This window comes from Nesoenas mayeri (assembly GCF_963082525.1).
Source record: "Nesoenas mayeri genome assembly, chromosome: 27".
Lineage (NCBI taxonomy): Eukaryota > Metazoa > Chordata > Aves > Columbiformes > Columbidae > Nesoenas > Nesoenas mayeri.
Window position 1 is genome coordinate 3,259,953 of NC_137555.1, and position 20,630 is coordinate 3,280,582.

A 20,630-nucleotide genomic window follows, 5' to 3' on the forward strand; every position below is an offset into this window, starting at 1 on the left:
TCATTTGGATTATTTAACAATAATTAACACCCCGTGGATATAATTAACATTTCCCTTCCCATCTCTTCGGGTCAGAAAAAGGAGGATTTGCGGATGATTTTTGGGTCTCTGTGGGATGGGGGGACAGACAGATAGACCCCAACATCACAATGAGACCCCAGGCCATCAGCATCACATGGCGGGTTTCACCAAAACGGGGTTTTCCGGCCCTAATTCTGCTCCGTTCCCTTTGAGTTCGTCCATTTAGTTCCTTCACTTCAGTCTTTTGCCATTTTCCACTTTTCTTGGGGCATTTTTGCCTTTTTTCACCATTTTTTCCCTTCCTGGGACCGGCTGCTCAGCACAGAGTTTGTGAAGAATCACATTGCGCATCACCCATTTTATACCTAATTTATTATTACTATATCATAACTTTAATATCCTTATTTTTAATATCATTTCAGCACTGCAATTATTTTAATCTTAATTATTTTATCATTGAAACTATTTCGGCATCATAAATATTTTAGATATAGAATAATTGCACTATTCTAATTATTTCAGTATTACTATTTTGGCATTATGTTGTAATCTAATAAACCCTTTTTCTCTCAATTCACACCTTTCCTCCGTCCCCTTTCACTGTTGTCCCTATTTGCGGCTGGGGGGGGGGCACAATTTTAATTAAACTGTGACGGAGCTGAATTTTGGGGGGGTTTTTGGGTGGAAAAGCAGCGAAATGTGGCCCCATGTTGGAATGTCCCCCCTGTCAAGGTGGCACTGGGGACATGGGTGTCTCCACGTGCCGGTGATGGTTCAGGGACAAGGGAAAGGTTCAGGGCCCCCCCGATAAGATGCCATAACCGTGATAAGAGGATGTTACCCCGATAAAAGAACTTGACAGGGACACCCCAGGGGGGCACCCCCATCCCCAGGGCGCACACCCGTCCCCGGGGGGCACCCCCACCTTGCTGCCACCCCCGGGGCTCAGGGTGACACCGGTGACAGCGGCACGGGGGTGACAGGATGCCTGAGTCCCCCCATCTGGCAGTGTCACCCCCCGCTGTGACTTTGTCCCCATTTATGGCCCCGGCACAACCTTGGGGGGGTGATAACGCCCCGATAAGGGGAGAGGACGACGCCCCGGCACCTTTGCCCGGCGTGTCGTATCACGTAGCCCGCAACAGCACCATACGCTACAGCCCGGTGACACCTTTATTGGGGACAGCGGTGGCGCAGAGACACCCCCTGTGACTTGGGGGGGCTGCGAGGCAGCACCGGTGCCCCCCGGGCGGTTTGGGGGGTCAGGAGGGTGGCACAGCAGGACGCTTGGCACGGTGACGGGCGTACTTGAAGCTCTGCAGCGGGTTTCCGGAGCCGCGGGACTGGCGAGGAGGAAGAAACAATCAGGGTTGGAGCCCCCCAGTGGCAAAGGGGACACAGAGGGGACACAGGGGGGGACACAGGGGGGGTCCACGCCACACTCACTGTCACGCCGCGGCGGCGCTTGGCGCTGGCGTTCAGCACTCGCCTGCGCTTCTTGAGGTCGGGTTTGGCGACGCCGCGGAGACTCGGCGGCACTGCGAGCACATAGCGGAGAGTAAGACGACGGCGGTGATACCCTGTCCCCCGCCCAGTGACACCCCCAGGCACCGTTTTGCTCCTTTTCCCCCCCAAATTGGGGCGTGGGACGTACCCAGGTAGTCGGGGACGTTGCGGAGGTGCGGCTTGACAATGGCGGGGTGCAAGGGCTTGTCGTGGCGCAGGACGTGCAGGTCGCGGGGGTTGTCCTCAAAATACGCCTTGGGGACAAAGAATCGGGGGGGTGGCAGCGCCCTGGACAACCCCACACTGCCCAGTGTCCCCCCCTGGGAACTGTGGGGACATTACCTTGAGCTTCTCTGAGTTGAGCAGCTCGTCCTTGATCTCCCGCAAACGCGCTTCCTTCACCGCCTGCTTGGTGACGGAGCGCATGGCGTCCTGGGGGGGGATACGGGGGTGTCAGAGGTTGTCACCACCCCCAGATGGTGCCACCAGTATCCCCCTGGTGTCACCTGCCTGCCCACCTACCCGGCAGCGGTACCGCAGCCCCTCGATCTCCTCCATGCGGAACTTGTAGGGCTGCAGCATGGACTCGCCGTTCTCTGGGGACACATGGGGACACCTGGGTCACCCCTGTGCCCCTCCCATGTCACCGCCACCCCCATGCGGTGACACAGGGTCCCCCTGACCTCCAGCGAGTGCGTCCTCGATGCGGGCCATCCCCTCCTCCTCCTCGGGCAGCGCGAAGGTCAGCGCGGTGCCGGGGTTGTCGGCGCGGGCCGTTCTGCGGGCATGGCGGGGACACAGCAGTGACACAGCCGCCCCAAGGGGACACCGGCCACCCCCGTGTCCCCTGCGTGTGTCCCCAGGTACCTGCCCACGTGGTGTATGTAGGACTCGACGGTCGGCGGCACGTCGAAGTTGATGACGACAGCAACGTTCTGGAAGTCGATGCCGCGTGCGACACCGTATTCAGAGTCCTTGTCCTTGCCCTTGACCTTGTCCTTGTCCTTGCCCTTGCCCTTGTCTTTGCTAGGGGGGACAAGAGGTGTCAGGGTGGCCCTCGGACCCCCAAGGACATGGGGACACCCTGGATAAGGCGACATCTGGGACAGAGATACTCGGATCCCTGTGGGTATGAGGACACTGGGCATGGGGACATGCTGGGTGGTGACACCCGCAGGGACACGCTGGGCACGATGTCCCCAGAGCCACGGGGACAGGGCAAGGACACCCCATGGCGAAGGCGACATGCTGGGCACAGGGACCTCCCTGGGCACCCACGCCCATGGGGACACGAGGGACAAACCCCCTCAGGGAAAAGAAATCCCCCAGCCTTGGGGACAGGGACATTCCTGTAGGGACAGGGACATCCCCACGGGCACAAGGACCCTGTTGAGGACAAGGACACTGGTGAGAACAGGGACATCCTGGCCAGAAGTGCCCCCCATGGCTCTGAGCCACCTGCCCTAGTCTGAGCCGAACGTGGCCCAGGGGACACAGTGGCCCTGAGGACACCTTGGGGACACCCTGGGGACACTAGTGACACCCCAGGGACACTGATGCACCCCTGGCTCACCTGGGGGCTGTCCCCTTGCGTTGTTTCTTGCGTGGGGGGCACTCTGGGGGGGCCGCGGGCGCCTCCTCGTCGGTGGCCACGATGTAGTCGTAGACGCCGCGGTTGAACTGGGTGATGATGTGACACCTGGGGACAAAGTGGGTGTCACTGTCCCCACCGCGGGCACCCCGCTTTGCTGTGCCCCCCCCAAACCCTCAGGTACCCCCTCAGATCCCTCACACCCCCCGGGAGCCCCCCAGGGTGTCCCCTGGCATCCCCAGAGCATCCAATGTCCCTGGGGACCCCTCAGCTTGCTGGGGACATCCTAGGGTCACCCTTGCCCCCAAGCAGCACCCCAATATCCCCCCAGAGATACCCTCCTGTCCAGGGCAACCCAAACCCCTCCAGCACCCCATTTCCCACCCCCCTCCCCAGGGCACCCCAAATCTCCCCAGCACCCCATTTCCACCCACCCATGGGTGCCCCCCACCCAAAGGGAAATGGCAAAACCACCCTGTACCTAATTTCCCAATCGCTACAGTACCCAGAGCACCCCATGTCAGCCCCTGCATCCCATTTGCCACCCCCAGCGGTACCCAGGACACCCTGACCCCCACCATACACCCCATTTCCCACCCTCCAGGGGTACCCCCACCCAAGGGGACACCCCAAATCTCCCCCCAAATGTGGGGGGGATGGATTTACCGGGATCGGGCGGGCAGTTCGGAATTGAGGGCGCAGGCGGGGACCCCGAATTGCTCAAGGAAGAGCTTGAGGCGGTAGCAGCGGGGTGTGGTCCCCACGAAGAGCAGGGCACGTCCCCGCAGCACCCCCAGTTTGAGGAGGGCGCAGAGCAGCAGGAACTTCTCCTCCTCCGTCCCGCAGCGCACCCCGAACTGCCGCAGCTGGGTGGGCCCCGGTAACCGCGGCTCCGGCGGGCACAGCGTCACCTGAGTGGGGGGGACACACACAGGGATGGGGGGACGTGGGTGTGCGCCCTCCCTCTGGGGTCACCAGACCCTGTGTGAACCCCAAAATGTGAGCTGTTGGGGGCTGCGGTTATGTGGCCCTGTGTCCCCCCAGCTCTGTGCTTGCTGCATCCCTTCCTAGATGCCCCAATTCGACTCTCAAGACAACCCAACCTCTCCCTGTGCCCGCCCCATACCCCCAAACTTCTCCTCATCCCCCCCCACCTTGTCCAGAATACCTCATATGTCCCCCAAAATGTGCCCCTGTGGGTGCTGCGTTCCCATGTCCCAGGGTCCCCCCATCTCTGTGCCTACCCTGGACCCCAAAATCCACTCCCAGACCCCCTAAATCCTCCCCCCAGATGCCTCAAATTTTCCCGACATCCCAAACTTTTCCCAGTGCCCCCTCCGTGTCCACCAGAACCCCAACTGTCCTCCACAATGTGTCCCTGTGGTGCCACAGCTGTCCCAGCATCCCCCCACCTCTGTGTGCACCCTGGACCCCTCAAATCCCACCCTGGGCCCCCCAACATTCCCCCAGACCCCCCAAATCCCCTCCAGCTCTCCAAACCTCTCCACGTGTGTCTCCCCCCCACCAGTCAAGAACAACCCATATATCCCCCACATGCCCCGGTGGGTACTACATTCCCATGGCCCAGCACCCCCAAATCTCTGTGTCCACCCTGGACCCCCAATTCCCCCCCAGACCTCCCAATTCCCCCACCTGGACCCCCCAGACCTCTCCCCATGCCCCCAAACCCTACTCACCGGGTTGTGCAGCACCAGCTCCTTCAGGGCCTCCACGTCGGGGCTGAAAGTGGCTGAGAGCAGCAGCGCCTGGTAGATCTTGGGGAGGTGGCTGGAGGGATTTGGGGGGTCAGTGCCAGCCCCATCATGTTTGGGGGTGACAGGGACCCCCCAAGGACTTGGCACCAGAGCTGACGATGCCCAAGTGCCCCCTCTTCAGCCCCACTGTGCCCCCCAGCACTGGCATGACCCTCCAGAACTTTGGCTGTGCCCCCTGCATCCCCCAGCCATTAGCACTGTCCCCCAAAACCTCAGTGTCCCCAAAATCTTAATGTCCCCCAAACCCCTGACTGTACCTCCCACATTCTCTAGCCCCAGCAGTAACCCCCAAACCCCATCAGTGTCCCCTAAATCCTGGCATTGTCCCCAGCCCCCTGACTGCGCCCCCCACTTCCTGCAGTCCCAGCAGTGCCCCCCAAACCCTGTCAGTGTCCCCTAAACCCCTGGCTGTGCTCCCCATGTCCTCCAGACCCAGAAATGTCCCCCCAGGCCTGACACTGTCCCACAAAATCCCATGTCCCCCCAGCCCCAGCAGTGCCCCCCAACTCTGACACTGTCACCCAAAATCCCCAGTGTGCCCCCAAACCCTTTTCTGTGCCCTCCAATTTCTCCATCCCCATCAGTTTCCCCCCAAACCCACCGTGTCCCCAACCCCCTAGCTGTGCCCTCCACATTCCCCAGCCCCCCGCTGTGCCCCCCAGCTCCTCCTCACCACAGCAGGGCCCTGATGTCCTGCCCACAGCCGAAGTTGAGCAGCAGATCAGCCTCGTCCAGCACCAGCAGCTCCAGCGAGTGCCGCAGACTCAGGCTGCGGGCGCCCACATGCGCCAGCACCCGTCCCGGTGTCCCCACCACCACGTCCGGCTTCTCCATCAGCACCGGCCTGGGGACACGCGCCCTGTCACGCCCCGAGTGCTTGGGGGGACCCAGGCATCTGGGAAAGGGGAAGGGGGGGTTCTTACCGCTGCGCGGCGAGGTCGGCGTGGGCACAGAGGTCGGCGACACGCACATCGCGGGCGCAGAACGTCGCCAGCTGCCGCAGGCTGCGCACAACCTGCTGGCCCAGCTCCTTGGAGGGCACCAGCACCAGCGCCCGCACCGCCTGCGGCACCGCCGAGGGGGCCTGCGTCACCCACAGTCACACGGGGCCGGGAGAGGGACCCCCTGCACCCCACAGAGTTGTCCCCTACCCCACAGAGTCACCTCCTGCCCCACAGAGTCCCTCCCTACTCAAGAGCACCCTGCACATCCCCCTGCCCCACAGTGCCCAATTCTCTCCAGACACCCCGTGGTGCACCCGTACCCCTTGTCTGGATGCCACCCCTGTGCTCAATACCCCACACACCCCCTGCCCCATGGTGCCCCCCTGCCCCACAATGCCCTCGACCCCACCTGATCCCTCCCAGTGCCCCCCATCCCCAAAACCCCCCATCCCTGCCCACATACCCCACGTACCCCCATATCTGGATGCCCCCTGTGCCCCACACACACTCAACACCCCATGCACCCCACAGGGCACCCCCTGCCCCATGGTACCCACTCCAACTAATCCCCCCCAGTGCCGCCATAACCCCCTGGTGCCCCACACACACCCAACACCCCCCGGCACCCACCCTGCCCACACAACGCCCCAGTGCCCAGCCCTGTGTGGATGTCACATGGAGCCTCCCCCACCCCACAGCACCCACCCCACCTGACACCCCAGTGCCACCTGCACACCCAAAACCCGCAGCACCCATCCCACCTGATCCCCCCAGTGCCACCTGCACACTCAAAACGCACAGCACCCATCCCTACCCACATAGCCCCCCATCTGGATGCCCCCTTGCCCCCCACATGCTCAGGACCTCATGTACCCCACAGGACACCCCCTGCCCCATGGTACTCACCCCAACTGATCCCCCCCAGTGCCCCTATAACCCCCTAGTGCCCCCTCCACAGCCAATACCCCCCAGCACCCACCCCTGCCCGCACACCCCTGTACCCCCAGTGCCCAGTCCTGTGTGGATGCCCCACAGACCCCCGCCCCGCTCACCGCCTTGACGCGCAGCAGGTGCTGCAGCAGGGGCAGCCCGTACGCCCCCGTTTTCCCGGAGCCCGTCCTGGCCCGGGCCAGGATGTCACGTCCTTCCAGCGCCAGGGGAATGGCCTCGGCCTGGATGGCCGTGGGGGCGGCCCAGCCCAGGTCTGCCACCGCCTGTGGGGGTTGGTGTCACCTTGAGGGTCCCCTGTGCCCCCTGAGTCACTGTAGGGGAGGGGAACCCCGAATAAACCCCCCCCACCCCGAGGGACCCCGGGGTCTGGGCGCCTCAGGGTCACCCTGCAAAGCGATCCTGGTGTCCCCGTCCTCAATGAGGGACTCCAGGATCCCGGCCCCTCGTCCTCCGCCCTCTCTAAAGCGACTCCGGTGCTTGGGCCCCTCATGTACCCCACAGGGACCCCAGTGCCTCGGTCCCCCCCAAACCGAATGACCCCAGAACCCCGGCCCTTCATCACCTGCCCCCTCAGAGGTGTCCCGGCCCCGTCCCCACCGAAGGTCCCCCAGTCCCGGCCCCCCATGGGGACACCGGCGCGCCCCGCTCAAGGCCAGACCCTTTCCCTCAGGGCTTCCCCCCGCCAGCCCGCAGCCCCGGATCCCGCTCCCGGCCCCTCAGACCCGCAGCCCCGGGTGCCCGCAGCCCCGAATCCCGCTCCCGGCCCCTCGGACCCGCAGCAGCCGCCCGTCCAGCCCCATGTGCTCGAAACCCGGTGTCGCCGCCGCCGCCATGTTCGCCGCCCCCTCACACCACGGCCACCGACACTTCCGCCGCGCGCCCAGAGCGTCCGCTAGGACCGCGACATGCGCCGCGCCGCCCTCTGGCGGTGGAGGACTGAGCAGCACCTTCGCTACACGCCTGCGTCCCGCTGTTGTTTTGGTGGGGGTTTGTACATCCCAAACACGCCTGAGCCACCCCCACCCCCCCAAAAAAACCCACCAACAAACCCCGTCCGACCCCAAAAATCCTTTATTTTCCCACAAAACGCCACCACCGCAGGGGCCGGCCCCGACCCTCCCCGCTGGCACGCAGGGCTCCCCCAAACCTCCCCACTCCCCGTCTGGGTCCCAGTAGTTCCCCCAAGGGCTGTGGGGTGACACGGGAGGGGCTACACCAGCTTCTTGGCCTCGAAGAAGCTCTTGAGGTGCCGCATCTGCCAGACGCCGGTGAGGATGAGGATGATGGTTTGGGCGATGGACCACCAGAGCACGCGCTGGTTGGTGCTCTCGCTCGTCATGCGGAAACGTTCCTCTCGGTACTGCCAGCAAATATAAAATAAAGCGAGGAAACAAACAAGCAAATAAAATAATTGGTTTATCGTTGTGATAACGTCAGGCAAAGAAATCAAAAAAATAAAGCGGGAGGGGAAAAAAAAAGGGGGTTTGGATCCCCCCTCCTCACCCGCTGGTAGTTCTGCTCCTTCTGGATCTGCTCGACCTGGTCGAGGAGCTGCCGGGCGCGGAGCTGCAGCTCCGTCAGCTTGTCCTTGGCAGCGATTTCGGGGTAGTTGTTGGTGTGTTCGCCCACTTGGATGTCCAAGTGCACCCGCTGCGGAGCCGAAATAAGCAGGAGGGATGTCAGCAGAGCCCCGTTGGTGCTGACACCCCCGCCCCGGGTTCGGGGAACCCCCCCCGTTACCAGTTTGCCGCCGGCAAAGAGTGCCATGCGGGTGGAGTTGGAGTGGAGGCAGATCTGGTGCTCGCCCGGTGTGTGGGAGGTGAAGGTGAAACGTCCCTCGGAGCCGTACTGGCGCGACAGGACCACCTGCGACAGCACCGGGACACCGTCACACAGCGCCCACCCCGGGGGGACACCGGGACAGCCCCCCCATGTCACACAGACCCCCCTGTCCTGGGTAAAGGGGCACCCTGTGCGCCCAATGGACCCCACACCTAGGCTGGGGGAGACCCCGTGCAACCCAAGGACCCTCTGCCCCAGCTGGGAGACACCCCAAGATCCCCCCACCCCAATAGCCGGCACCCCAGGCACCCCACACCCAGGCTGGTGGGTACCCCATGCACCCTAGGGAACCCCTGACCCAACTGGTTGACACACCATGTACCTCAGGGACCCCACACCCAAAACAATGGGCACCAGAAGGACCCCAAATCCCAGGCTGGTGGGTGCCCCATGCACTCCAGGAACCCCCTCCCCTTGTTGGAGAACACCCCAGGACATCCCCCCACCCCAATAGCAGATAATAGGCACGCTAGAGACCCCCTGCCTTCTTTTGCAAGCACCTCTGGGACCCCCTGCACCCCAACAGCAGGCACCCCAAGGACCCACCCCAGCTGGGGGACACCCCACGTGCCCCCATTACTGGACCAGGGGGTGTCTAGGCCCCCCAGACACCCACCTTTCCGTCAGGGTCCTTCACCTCCACGTGCATGCCCAGCCCGGGGGTGGACGGCAGGAATGACTCCGACTGTTTGTCCCACAGCTGTGTCCGGTAGTTCCCTGGTTGGGGGGACGGTGGGAGGCGGTGGGTCGAACAGGGCCCGCCCAGGGCCACCCCAGCCCGTTATGCCCTGGTTCCTGGTGGCCTCTCCTCCCCACTGTGGCTGTGGGGGCCTCCTCATTGTCCCCCATCCTTCCTCATTGCTGCCCAGCCCTCCCTATCCCCCCCCTCATCATCTCCCAGCCCTCCCCATTGCCCCACATCCCTCTTCATCACCCCCTAGCCCTCCTCGTCATCTCCCAGCCCTCCCCATTGCCCCCCATCACTCCCCAGCCCCCCTCATTGCCACCCAACCCTTTCTATCCCTCCCCATTGCCCCCCATCCCTCCCCATCACCCCCCAGCCCCCCTCATTGCCACTCAACCCTTTCTATCCCTCCCCATTGCCCCCCATGCCTCCCCATGGCCCCCCATCCCTCCCCATGGCCCCCCATCCCTCTTCGTCGCCCCCAAGCCCTCCTCGTTGCCCCCCCAGCCCTCCTCGTTGCCCCCCCAGCCCTCCTCATTGTCCCACATCCCTCCCCACTGTCCCCCATCCCTCCCCGTCGCCCCCCGCTCCCTCCTGGTGTCCCCCTGCGCCGCCCCGCAGGCCCCTCACCGATGACCATGGTCTCGTCCGGGATCTCCTCGATGAAGCAGCGCTTCTCGGTCTCGCCGATGTGGAAATAGAGCCCGTGTGCGCTCCAGGCCGCCAGCAGCACCGCGAGCACCGCGGCCCGCACGGCCCCGCCGCCCGCCATGGCCCGCGGGGAGCGACACTGCGCATGCGCCCCGCCCCGCCCGCGCACACCGCGCACGCGCCCCGCCCCGCCCGCGCACACCGCGCATGCGCCGCACACCGGCGGCCACTCACTGGTTCCCACGCCGCGCGTTGGGTTCCCGGTTGGGAGGCGGCTCCACTGCGCATGCCCCGAGCCGCCGCGGTGACGGCTGCATGCGCGGCGCGCCCCGCTCGGTGGCGCCACGGGGAGAGCGCCGCGCCCCCAGCGCTGAGGTTGGCGGTTCGAGCCCCGCGTTGCGCAGTTTGAAGGGGTGCGGTGACCCCTGGCTGTGTCTTCATGTCCCCACCCCGGTGCGATCGTCCCCAAGTGCCACCCCCAGCCGTGCCAAGCCCTTTGGCGGGGCGGAGCCAACCCTGCCAGCTGTGTGTGGCAACACCACCACCAACCTCCTTCCTTCCTTCCTTCCTTCCTCCCAGCCGCTGCCCCGGGTTTTGGGGTGGGGGGTCCCAATGGGTGAGTGGGTGACCGGGGACCCCCCGGGGGGGTGGGGAGGCCAGAAGCGGAACCTTAGGGACCAGTTGCGCCACTGGCAGCCCCCCGCCTCCGCAAGCTGGGAAATTCAGGAGGGGTTATAAGGGCGGGGGGGGCACGGATGACAGGACTCGGGGCGCCATGGCGTGCTGGCCCGCGCTCACCCTCGCCCTCCTCTTCCTCTGTGCAGAGGCCGAAGGCTTCGCCCCGCAGACCAAAGTCTTCCAGTATCGGTGAGTGGGGCAGGGGGAGCACCCCAGGGTGGCACCCGGGGGGGACATTGGTGTCACCGCTGTCCCCCCGGCAGGATTTGGGACGTCAACCAGAAGTCCCTTTACCTGCGCAATGACCAGCTGGTGGCCGGGCACCTGCAGGGGGCAAATGCGGCGCTTGAAGGTGAGATGGGGACGTGGGGACACGGCGGGGGACACAGGGACATGTTGGGCATGTCGGGCATGTTCTGATGTCCCCATGTGTGTCCTCTCCCCTCAGAGAAGGTGTTTTGGGTGCCCAACCGCGCCTTCGAGCCCGCCCGGCTCCCCATCATCCTGGGCATCCAGAACGGGACGCGCTGCCTGGCCAGTCCCCCCGCCAGCCAGCCCACCCTGCAGCTGCAGGTCGGGGACAGCATGGGGACACTGTGGGGACACCACTGGGGTGGGGATGCTGTGGGGATGGGGATGCTGTGGGGATGGGGATGCTGTGGGGATGGGGACACTGTGGGGACACCACTGGGGTGGGGATGCTAAAGGGATGGGGATGCTGTGGGGATGGGGATGCTGCGGGGATGGGGACACTGTGGGGACACCAGAGGGATGGGGATGCCACGGAGATGGGGATTCTGAGGGGACAGGGCTACAGTGGGGATGGAGATGCCACAGGGATGGGGACATCAATGGGATGGGGACACCAAAGGGATGGGGATGCCATGGGAATGGGGACACCATGGGGACAGGGACACTAAAGGGATGGGGACACCCAAGGGATGGGGATGCCATGGGATGATGACACAGTGGGGACAAGGATGCCACAGGGATATCAAGGGGATGGGGATACCATGGGGAGGGGACACCTGGGTATGGGGACACCGTGGGGACAGGTCCCATGCGATCACAGGGGCTGGGGCATCACAGGGATGGGGACACCGTGGCGAGGGGACACTGTGGGGACAAGGATGCTGCAGAGGTCACCGGGATCACAGGGACGGAGCTCTGCAGGGATGGGGACACCACAGGGACCAGGGACACCACAGAAACGGGGCCACCGCAGGGCTGGGGACCATTGCAGGCCCATCCGGCGCTGTCACCCCATCAGTGACACAGTGTCCCCATGTCCCCCCCAGGCCGTGGACATCCGGGCGCTGCCCCGCGACAGTGCCACCTCGGCCGCCTTCACCTTCTTCCGCTCCTACAAGGACGGGCTGTGGCGCTTCGAGTCGGCCGCCAACCCCGGCTGGTTCCTCTGCACCGCGGCCCGTGGCCACCAGCCCCTGGGGCTGTCCCAGGTCCCCGACGCCACCCACCTGCTCGACTTCTACTTCCAGCTCTGCTGAGTCCCCCTGCGCCTGGGGACGGGGACATCACCAGCCCAGGATGGTGGCAGCTACACCAGGAGGGTGATATCCTCACTCCAGGGGTGGTGACATCGCACTGGGGATGATGATATCCCTCCCAGGATGGTGACATACCCCCTGGGATGGTGATATCCTCACCCCAGGGATGGTGGCATCCCCCTCCAGACGGCGACATTCCCCTTGGGACAGTGACAACCGCTCCAGGATGGTGACATCTCCCTGCGGATGGCGATGTCCCTCCGGGGACAGTGATATCCCCTCTGGGACAGCGACACCCCCCCCCGGGATGGTGACATCCCCTGTGATGGTGACATCTCGCCCAGGATGATGACATCCCCCCTGGGGTGGTGACATCCTCACCCCAAAGACAGTGACATCCCCCCGGGATGGTGCTATCCTGCTGCGGATGGTGACATCCCCCTGGGGACAGTGACATCCCGTGGGAATAAAGATGCTCAGGACACTTTGGTCCCCGTGACGTGCAGGGGGGGACAGGGTGAGCGGTGGCCCCGCCGCCTGCATCACTGTGGCGGGAAGGCCAGTGTTGCGCCACCGGCTCGTTGGGGACAATGACGGGATGTCCCTGGCGGGGGGTGACACATCAGCGGGGCTGCCCCATGGCCAGGCCCCTTCCTGCATTTGGTGGCAGCGGGGACGCCTCCCGCCCGGCACACCCAGCTGTCACCGGCACCGCGCGGCGTTTCGCAGCGGGGATGGCGCGCATGGCACCGTGGGGACGGGGGACATGGGACGTTGGGGACAAGGCACACAGGCACAGCAGGGACAGGCACATGGGACCCTGGGGACACAGCACGTGGGACCTTGGGGACAAGGTGCATGGGACCTTGGGGACAAGGCATACCGGCACGTGGGACCATGGGACAGGGCACATGGGACCTTGAGGACAAGGCGCATGGGACCTTGGGGACACAGCACACAGGCACAGCAGGGATAGGGGACATGGGACCATGGGGATGGGGGACATGGGGACACGGGCATGGTGGAGACAGGACACATGGGCATCATGAGGACAACATACATGGGACTTTGGGGACAGGAAACATGGGACCTCAGTGACAAGACACGTGGGGCCATGGGGTCAGGACAGGTGGGAGCCTGGGGACAGGGCTGACAGGATCCCAGGGACACATGGGACCCTGGGGACACAGCTCAGGGGACACCACAGCCACAGTGATCATGAGCATCACAGGGTGGGGACGCAGGGGACAGAGGACCAGGTGGCATTTCGCCATCGCCCCGTCACCCCGCCCAGCTCCTCCCGCACAATTACCGGGGCGGGTCTGTCCCCCTGCACCGCCCCGCTCTATAAGTGCCACTGTCACCTGGTGCGGGGGACACAACCCAGAGCACACAGGACAGGATCTCAGACGCTGACGGACTTGCAGGTATCACTGGGGACAGGGATGGGGAGAAACCCGTTTGGGCCACGTTCTGTGGGTGTTCACTCTGGAACCTACTGATAACCAGGAGCCTGTTGGCAAACTGGGTGCATCGGGGCGGGGGGATCCCGCCACCCGTGTCACCTGTGTCACACACGTGGTTCCTTTGTGCAGGCTCAGCCATGTCCCGCGTGCCCAGAGCTGCCACCAGGTGAGTGGTGACAGGGTGGGGACAGCGAGGGCCTGAGTCACCCCATGTGGCACCTGCCCTCACGCCCCCCTCCTGTGCCCCCCAGGGGCTGCAGCAGGGACAAAGGTCCCCAGGGACATCTGGGGCAGTCACAGCTTCTTAGGCACCCTCCTGGCATCATGGTGGGGACAGGGGATGCAGCAGAGTCTGTCATCGACCCCGACATGGTGGCCTTGTTCAATGACTTCCTGGGGGAAGGTAGCGTTTGTCTCCACATGTTCCCTCTGTCCCCATCCCCATGTCCTGGTGTCCCTGCGTCCATCCCTGTCCCCATGTGCCCGTGTCCCCCATCTCCACACCCCTGTGATGCCCATATGTCCCTATGTCCCCATGTCCCTGGGTGCCCATCACACCCGTGTGCCCCATCCCCATGTCCCCATGTCCCCACATGTCCATCACAGCCATGTCCCTGTGATGCCCACATGTCCCCATGCATCTCTGACACCCCCTGTGCCCCCGCCCTGTGTCCTCTGTCCCTGTGTCCCCACGTCCCCCAACCCCACGTGCCCATCACTCTTGTGTCCTCATGTCCCTGTGTCCCCATTTGCCCACATTCCTGTGATGCCCCATGTCCCCAAATCCCACATCCTTGTGATGCCTCATGTCCCCCAATCCCACATCCCCATGTCCCCCTATTCCACATCCCTGTGATGTCCCATGTCCCCACGATGCCCCATGTCCCCACACACCCATGATGTCCCCATGCCCCTTCCCCGTGTCCCCACATCTCCGTGTCCACCAGCAGTGCTTACAGGACCCACCATCGCCTCGACCGAGTCCCACGTGGTGGCCCAGCCCTACCACTATGTGGTGAGGGACACGGAGCAGAAGGGACTTTGCCTCCATGATGGTCACCTGGTGGCCACCAGCTTCCAGGGTACCAACGCTGCCCAGGAAGGTGGGTGCCACCCCACCCATGGTGGGTAGGGGGGACATGGGGCACCCATGGGTGCTCCCACTCACCCCTTTCCCCTTGTAGAACCCATCAGCGTGGTGCCCAACCCCAGCCTGGAGCGTCGGCGTTGTCCCCTCATCGTGGGCATCCGTGGTGGCAGCCAGGCCCTGTCATGTGGCACTGGCCCCGAGCCCCAGCTCAAGCTGGAGGTGACACTGCGGGGGGTCGTGGTGGGGGTGGCCCAGGGTGGGGGGCACCCAGAGGTGGGGGAACCCCGAGGGGGTCAGCACAAGGTGGGGAACCCAAGGTGGGTGGACCCAAGGTGGACAACCCAAGGTGAGGGCACCCTGGGGTGGTGGGACACCTAGAGATGGGTCAACACAAGGTGGGGACACCCTGAAGTCATGGGGACCCAGAGATGGGTCAACACAAGGTGGGGACACCCTGAAGTCATGGGGACCCAGAGATGGGTCAACACAAGGTGGGGACACCTTGAAGTCATGGGGACCCAGAGATGGGTCATCCAGAAGTGGGTCAACCCAACATGGGTCAACTCAAGGTGGGTCAACCCAAGGTGGGGACACCTTGAGATGGTGTCATTCCCAAATGGTATCACCCTGAGGTGGTGTCACCTGGAGGTGGGGGTTCTCCAGGGTGGTATCACCTTGAGATGGTGTCACCAAGAGGTGGAAGGTTCCCTGGGATGGTGTCAACCCATGATGGCATCACCTGAAGGTGGGGGGTTTCCAAGGGTGGTGTCACCCCATGATGGCATCACCTGGAGCTTGAGCTTCCTTGAGAAGGTGCCACCTCCTTGAGGTGGCATCACCTGGAGGTGCAGGGTTCCCCAGGGTGGTGTCACCCCATGATGACATCACCTAGTGTTTGAAGCTCTTTGAGAAGGTGCCACCTTGACTCGGTATCACCTTGACATGGTGTCACCTGAAGATGGTGTCACCTGGAGATAGTGGCACCTGGACAAGGGGGTTCCGTGGGACGGTGGCACTGGGGGTGCTGTCCCAGCGGTGACCCCCGTGCCCCATGGCAGGAGGTGGGGCTGCTGGACCTGTTCTCACGGCCGGCTGACGCCACCCCCTACACCTTCTACAAGACCTTTGGTGGCACCACACACACCTTCGAGTCGGCCGCCTTCCCCGGGCTATTCCTCAGCACGTCCCCCGGCCCCGCGCTGGGCCTGGCCGCCCCCCCAGACGTCACCGCCTTCTACCTGCTCCGCAAGTGACGGTGGCGGGGGGCACCCATGGGTGTGGGGGTCCTCCCCCCATCAGCCCCCCTGGGTGGGGGAATAAAGAGTTGGTGTCAGTTTGGGGTGTGTGGTTTGCGGTGGGAGGGGCAGGATCGGGCCATGGGGCACAGGATCGGGCCCTGTGTGGCCAGTTCAGCCAATGGCAGGAGAGGTTTGGGCCCATGGCGGGGGAGGATCGGGCCCATGGGGGGAGTATCAGCCCATGGTGGGAAAAGATCAGGCCCAAGGAGGGACAGGATCAGGCCCCATTTGGCATGATCAGCCTATGTGGGACAGGATCGGGCCCTGCTGTGCAGGAGTGGGCCCATTTGGAGGACAGGATCGGGCCCTGTTGGGCAGGATAGTACATGGTGGGGCAGGATCGGACCCATGGAAACAGGATCGGGCCCATTGGGGGCAGGATCGGGCTCTGTAGGGCAGGATCGGGCCCATACGGGGGAAATTCAGCCCGTGGTGGGGCAGAATGGAGCCCCTTTGGAGACAGGATCAGGCTCATTTGGGGCAGGATCGGGCCCGGCGGCCCCGAGGGGGAGTGGTTTCCATACGGGGGCGTATCCGTGGGCGTGGCTGACCCCTCCCGGCCCCGCCCCCGGCGGTGGGGCGGGAGGAAGGGGGCGGGGCCGGCGCTGGCCACGCCCCTCGCTGCGCTCTCGCTGCCGGTAAGGGGAGGGGAGGGGAGCGGGGGGGGACACAGCGGGACCCCGGGGGGATCCCCACGGCCCGGGGGGGGGTTGGAGGTTCCCTTGGGGCCCCCCCAGAGCCCTCAGCCCCGCTCAGCCCCCCCCACCCCGCCCGGGAGGGTCCCCCAAACCTTGAGCTTCCCCCCAAAAACCCTCGGGGCGCCCCCACTCCTGGGTGCCCCCCCTAACTCTTGGGGTCCCCCATGACTCCCGGGGGGTCCTCACGGCTCCTCCGGAGTCCCCACAGATTTCTGCCCCCTCCCACCCCGCCCCGCCTTGGGGTCCCCCCGCCTCTTTAGGGTCCCCCACACACCCTTCGGGGTGCCCCCCAACCCTTGGGGACCTCTAAAAGCCTCCGTGCAAACTTTTGGGGTGCGTCTCCATCCCCCGAGTCCCCCCCAAACTTCTATGTTCCCCCCCACCCTTTGGGGTCCCCCCAGAGCCCTCCCTCAGCCTTTGGGTGCCCCCTCACCCCTCGAGGGACACTTTGCGAGGGGCACAGCATTTTGAGGGGGGGGCACCCCACAGTGCGCAGCAGCACCCACTTTGGGGTCCACTCCCCCCCCAGCAGTAACCCACCCCCCCCCCCAATGCAATGGGGTGCCAGCATCCCCCCTCTTGATTTGGGGACCCCCGCCCCGTGCTGCAGGAAGCGGCACATTTAGGTGCCCCCCCACGTGGCACAGGGGTGCTGGGGGGGGGACACACACGAGTGGGTGACCCATGACCCCCCCATGGTGGCAGTGGGTGCTGCGGGGTTTTGGGGTGCAGGGGGGCCGTTGGGTGCCCCCTCCCCTCCCCGTTTCCTGCCCCGGCGGGGCCGGAAGCTGTGGGTGACGCAGGTGACGCGGGGCCGTGACACGGGTGACACGGGTGACACGGGGCGCGGGTGCTGGGCCCCCACCCTGCGGAGGGGCCCACCCTGACCCCCCTCCCCACAGCCTCTTCTTCCTCCTCCTCCTCTTTCTCCTTCCATCCCTCCTTCCTTCTCTGGCCCCTCCCTCCAGCTCTTCCTCCTTCCTCCTTCCCTCTCTCCGTCCTTTCCTCTTTCCTCCCTCCCTTCTTCCTCCATCTCTCCTTCCTCTCCTCCTCCTTTCCTCCCTCCTTTCTTCCTCCATCCTTCCCTCCCTCTGTTCCTTCCTTCTTCCTCCCTCTTTTCCTCCCTCCCTCCCTTCTTGTTCCCTCTCTTCCTCTTCCCCTCTCTCCCTCCCTTCTTTCCTTCCTCCTCCCTCCTTCATTCCCTTTCTCTTCCTTCTCCCTTCATCCCTTCCTCCATCCTCCCCTCCATATTCCTTCTTCCTCCTCCTTCCTTCTCCCTTCATCCCTTCCTCCATCCTTCCTTCCATATTCCTTCTCCCTCCTCCTTTCCTCCCTTCTCCTTCCTTCCTTCCCTCCTTCTCTTCTCCCTTCATCCCTTCCTCCATCCTTCCCTCCATATTCCTTCTCCCTCCTCCTTCCTTCTCCCTTCATCCCTTCTTCCATCCTTCCCTCCATATTCCTTCTTCCTCCTCCTTTCCTCCCTTCTCCTTCCTTCCCTCCTTCTCTTCTTCCTTCATCCCCTCCTCCCTCTCTTCTTCCATCCCTCCCTCCTCCATCCTTCCCTTTTCCTTCTCCCTTCTCCATCCCTCTCTGTGTCCTCCTTCCTCCCTCCTTCCCTCTCTCCACTTCCTCTCCCCCACCTACGGGGACCCCCTACCCACCTCCATCTCCCCCTTCTCCCCCAGGTCTGACCCCCGGCCATGGGGCTGGGCAGGACGGGCGGGACGGGCGGCTGCCCGCGTGCGCCGGGGGGGCAGCCGTAGGGGGGACACCACGCCATGGAGCCACCGAAGACCCCCCCCGCCACCACCCCCGGGGTCCTGGCGGCGCAGGATGCCATCGTCTTCTCGGGGGCGGGGGCCGAAGGGGTGACCCCCCCCGCCGCGGTGACACCCGCCGCGGTAACACCCGCTGCGGTGACAGCCGGTGGCACCGACGTGTTCTGGGCCAGCCTGCTGCAGGCCCAGCTGTGCGTCCAGGAGCTGCAGGGAGCGCTGGACGGACAGTGGGACGGGGGGGACAACAACTGGCCCCCCCAGCAGGGCTGGGACAGCGCTGGGAGCAGCCGGCACCGGTGTGGGGCTGCGGCGACGGGGGACAATGTCTTACACCAGCACGTGGCCAGCGGTGGGGGCATCTCGCCCAGATTGATGCCCACGGATGGGACCATCTCACCCAAGACCATGACCACGGATGGGACCATCTCGCCCAGACTGATGCCCACGGATGGGACCATCTCACCCAAGACCACGACCACGGATGGGACCATCTCACCCAGACTGATGCCCACGGATGGGACCATCTCACCCAGATTGATGCCCATGGATGGGACCATCTCACCCAAGACCACGACCACAGATGGGACCATCTCACCCAGACTGATGCCCACGGATGGGACCATCTCACCCAGACTGATGCCCATGGATGGGACCATCTCACCCAGATTGATGCCCACAGATGGGACCATCTCACCCAAGACCATGACCACAGATGGGACCATCTCACCCAGACTGATGCCCACGGATGGGACCATCTCGCCCAAGACCATGACCATGGATGGCACCATCTCACCCAAGCTGATGCCTATGGGTGGGACCATCTCACCCAAGTTGATGCCCACAGATGGGACCATCTCACCCAAGTTCACGCCCATGGGTGGGACCATCTCACCCAAGACCACGACCACAGAGGGCACCATCTCCCCCAAGCTGATGCCTATGGGTGGGACCATCTCACCCAAGTTGATGCCCACAGATGGGACCATCTCACCCAAGTTCACGCCCATGGGTGGGACCATCTCACCCAAGACCACGACCACAGATGGCACCATCTCCCCCAAGCTGATGCCCACAGATGGGACCATCTCACCCAAGCTGATGCCCATGGGTGAGACCATCTCGCCCAAGACCATGACCATGGATGGCACCATCTCCCCCAAGCTGATGCCCACAGGTGGGACCATCTCACCCAATTTGATGCCCACACATGAGACCATCTTCCCCACGGATGAGAACATCTCACACAAGAACCAAGGCCATGGATCCACATACAAGAGCATCTTCCAGGTGTCCACAGGCGGGAACATCTCAAACGAGCACTATGGCCACGCATCTACAGATGGGAGCATCTCCCCCAAGTTCATGCCCATGGACGAGAACATCTTCCATGAGCACCACGGCCATGGATCCGCATACGACAGCATCTTCCACAAGTCCACAGGTGGGAACATCTCACCCAAGTCCATTTCCATGGATGAGACCATCTTCCATGAGCACCAAGGCCATGGATCCATATCCATCTTCCACGTCTCTGCAGATGGGACCATCTCACATGAGCAGATACCCACAGGTGGGACCATCTCGCCCAAGTCCACACCCGTGGACTTGGGTCCCTACCAAAGCTGGGGATTCGCGTACGAGAGCATCTCGCATGTGTCCATGGGTGGGGGCAGCTCCAACAAGCACCGTGGCCACGTGTCTACAGAAGGGAGCATCTCGCCCAGGTCCGTGTCCATGGATGGGAGCATCTCCCCCATGGATGAGACCATCTTGCAGGAACACCTGCTGATAGATGGGACCATCTCACCCAAGTCCACGCTCATGGATGGGACCATCTTGTACAAGTCCATGACCACAGACAGGAGCATCTCGCCCATGACCATGACCATGGATGGGACCATCTCGCAGGAGAACATTCCCACAGATGGGACCATCTCACCCAAGTCTGTGTCCATGGACAGGAACATCTCACAGGAGCATGTGCCCATGGACAGGAGCATCTCACCCATGATCATGACCATGGATGGGACCATCTCACAGGAGGACAAGACCACAAATGGGACCATCTTGCCCAAATCTATGCCCAGGGCCATGACCATGGATGAGACCATCTCACAGGAGAGCGTGACCATGGATGGGACCATCTTA

General features: G+C 63.7%; 4 protein-coding genes across 6 annotated transcripts; 2 read left to right on the top strand and 2 right to left on the bottom strand.

The window, feature by feature from the left end:
- Positions 1–495: 495 nt before the first annotated feature.
- DDX56 (DEAD-box helicase 56) lies at positions 496–7,638 on the bottom strand. Of its 2 annotated transcripts, none has more exons than XM_080360323.1 (14): positions 7,562–7,638; positions 6,890–7,051; positions 5,817–5,956; positions 5,567–5,737; positions 4,816–4,906; positions 3,785–4,029; positions 3,101–3,226; positions 2,395–2,553; positions 2,211–2,305; positions 2,050–2,123; positions 1,870–1,959; positions 1,676–1,781; positions 1,468–1,559; positions 496–1,364 (listed from the first exon to the last, which is right to left on the bottom strand). In XM_080360323.1, exons 1-14 carry the CDS (start codon positions 7,619–7,621, stop codon positions 1,284–1,286), a joined length of 1,692 nt encoding a protein of 563 aa, XP_080216449.1. In that variant the 5' UTR covers positions 7,622–7,638; the 3' UTR covers positions 496–1,283. The 2 variants fall into 2 exon arrangements, with proteins under 2 accessions (XP_080216449.1, XP_080216448.1); XM_080360322.1 differs by having other exon boundaries at positions 5,817–5,977.
- A 235-nt stretch (positions 7,639–7,873) lies between these two features.
- Positions 7,874–10,096, bottom strand: TMED4 (transmembrane p24 trafficking protein 4). The gene is made up of 5 exons (XM_080360332.1): positions 9,946–10,096; positions 9,247–9,347; positions 8,529–8,654; positions 8,292–8,438; positions 7,874–8,148 (listed from the first exon to the last, which is right to left on the bottom strand). The coding sequence occupies exons 1-5, from the start codon at positions 10,085–10,087 to the stop codon at positions 7,999–8,001; spliced, it is 666 nt and encodes a 221-aa protein (XP_080216458.1). The 5' UTR covers positions 10,088–10,096; the 3' UTR covers positions 7,874–7,998.
- A 457-nt stretch (positions 10,097–10,553) lies between these two features.
- LOC308050303 (interleukin-1 receptor antagonist protein-like) lies at positions 10,554–12,486 on the top strand. 2 transcript variants are annotated; one of them, XM_080360348.1, is made up of 5 exons: positions 10,554–10,582; positions 10,791–10,833; positions 10,908–10,996; positions 11,093–11,217; positions 11,943–12,486. In XM_080360348.1, exons 1-5 carry the CDS (start codon positions 10,579–10,581, stop codon positions 12,150–12,152), a joined length of 471 nt encoding a protein of 156 aa, XP_080216474.1. In that variant the 5' UTR covers positions 10,554–10,578; the 3' UTR covers positions 12,153–12,486. The 2 variants fall into 2 exon arrangements, with proteins under 2 accessions (XP_080216474.1, XP_080216473.1); XM_080360347.1 differs by lacking the exon at positions 10,554–10,582 and having other exon boundaries at positions 10,699–10,833.
- A 1,269-nt stretch (positions 12,487–13,755) lies between these two features.
- On the top strand, positions 13,756–15,961 carry LOC308050249 (interleukin-36 receptor antagonist protein-like; the record flags this gene model as incomplete). Its single annotated transcript, XM_080360267.1, has 5 exons — positions 13,756–13,784; positions 13,870–14,021; positions 14,566–14,721; positions 14,803–14,927; positions 15,767–15,961. 5 exons carry the CDS (start codon positions 13,756–13,758, stop codon positions 15,959–15,961), a joined length of 657 nt encoding a protein of 218 aa, XP_080216393.1.
- Positions 15,962–20,630: the final 4,669 nt, after the last annotated feature.

Bases quoted from the DNA above. Each gene is read 5' to 3' on its own strand.
- DDX56 (XM_080360322.1), bottom strand. From the start codon at position 7,621: ATGGCGGCGGCGGCGACACCGGGTTTCGAGCACATGGGGCTGGACGGG. The intron at 2,306-2,394 runs GTACCTGGGGAC...CCATGCCCGCAG, and splicing joins TACATACACCACGTGGGCAG to AACGGCCCGCGCCGACAACC. The intron at 1,365-1,467 runs GTGAGTGTGGCG...CCTCCTCGCCAG, and splicing joins AGCGCCGCCGCGGCGTGACA to TCCCGCGGCTCCGGAAACCC.
- TMED4 (XM_080360332.1), bottom strand. From the start codon at position 10,087: ATGGCGGGCGGCGGGGCCGTGCGGGCCGCGGTGCTCGCGGTGCTGCTG. The intron at 9,348-9,945 runs GTGAGGGGCCTG...CCCCCCAACCAG, and splicing joins GGACGAGACCATGGTCATCG to GGAACTACCGGACACAGCTG. The intron at 8,439-8,528 runs GTAACGGGGGGG...TCGGCTCCGCAG, and splicing joins TCTTTGCCGGCGGCAAACTG to CGGGTGCACTTGGACATCCA.
- LOC308050303 (XM_080360347.1), top strand. From the start codon at position 10,742: ATGGCGTGCTGGCCCGCGCTCACCCTCGCCCTCCTCTTCCTCTGTGCA. The intron at 10,834-10,907 runs GTGAGTGGGGCA...TCCCCCCGGCAG, and splicing joins ACCAAAGTCTTCCAGTATCG to GATTTGGGACGTCAACCAGA. The intron at 10,997-11,092 runs GTGAGATGGGGA...CTCTCCCCTCAG, and splicing joins GGCAAATGCGGCGCTTGAAG to AGAAGGTGTTTTGGGTGCCC.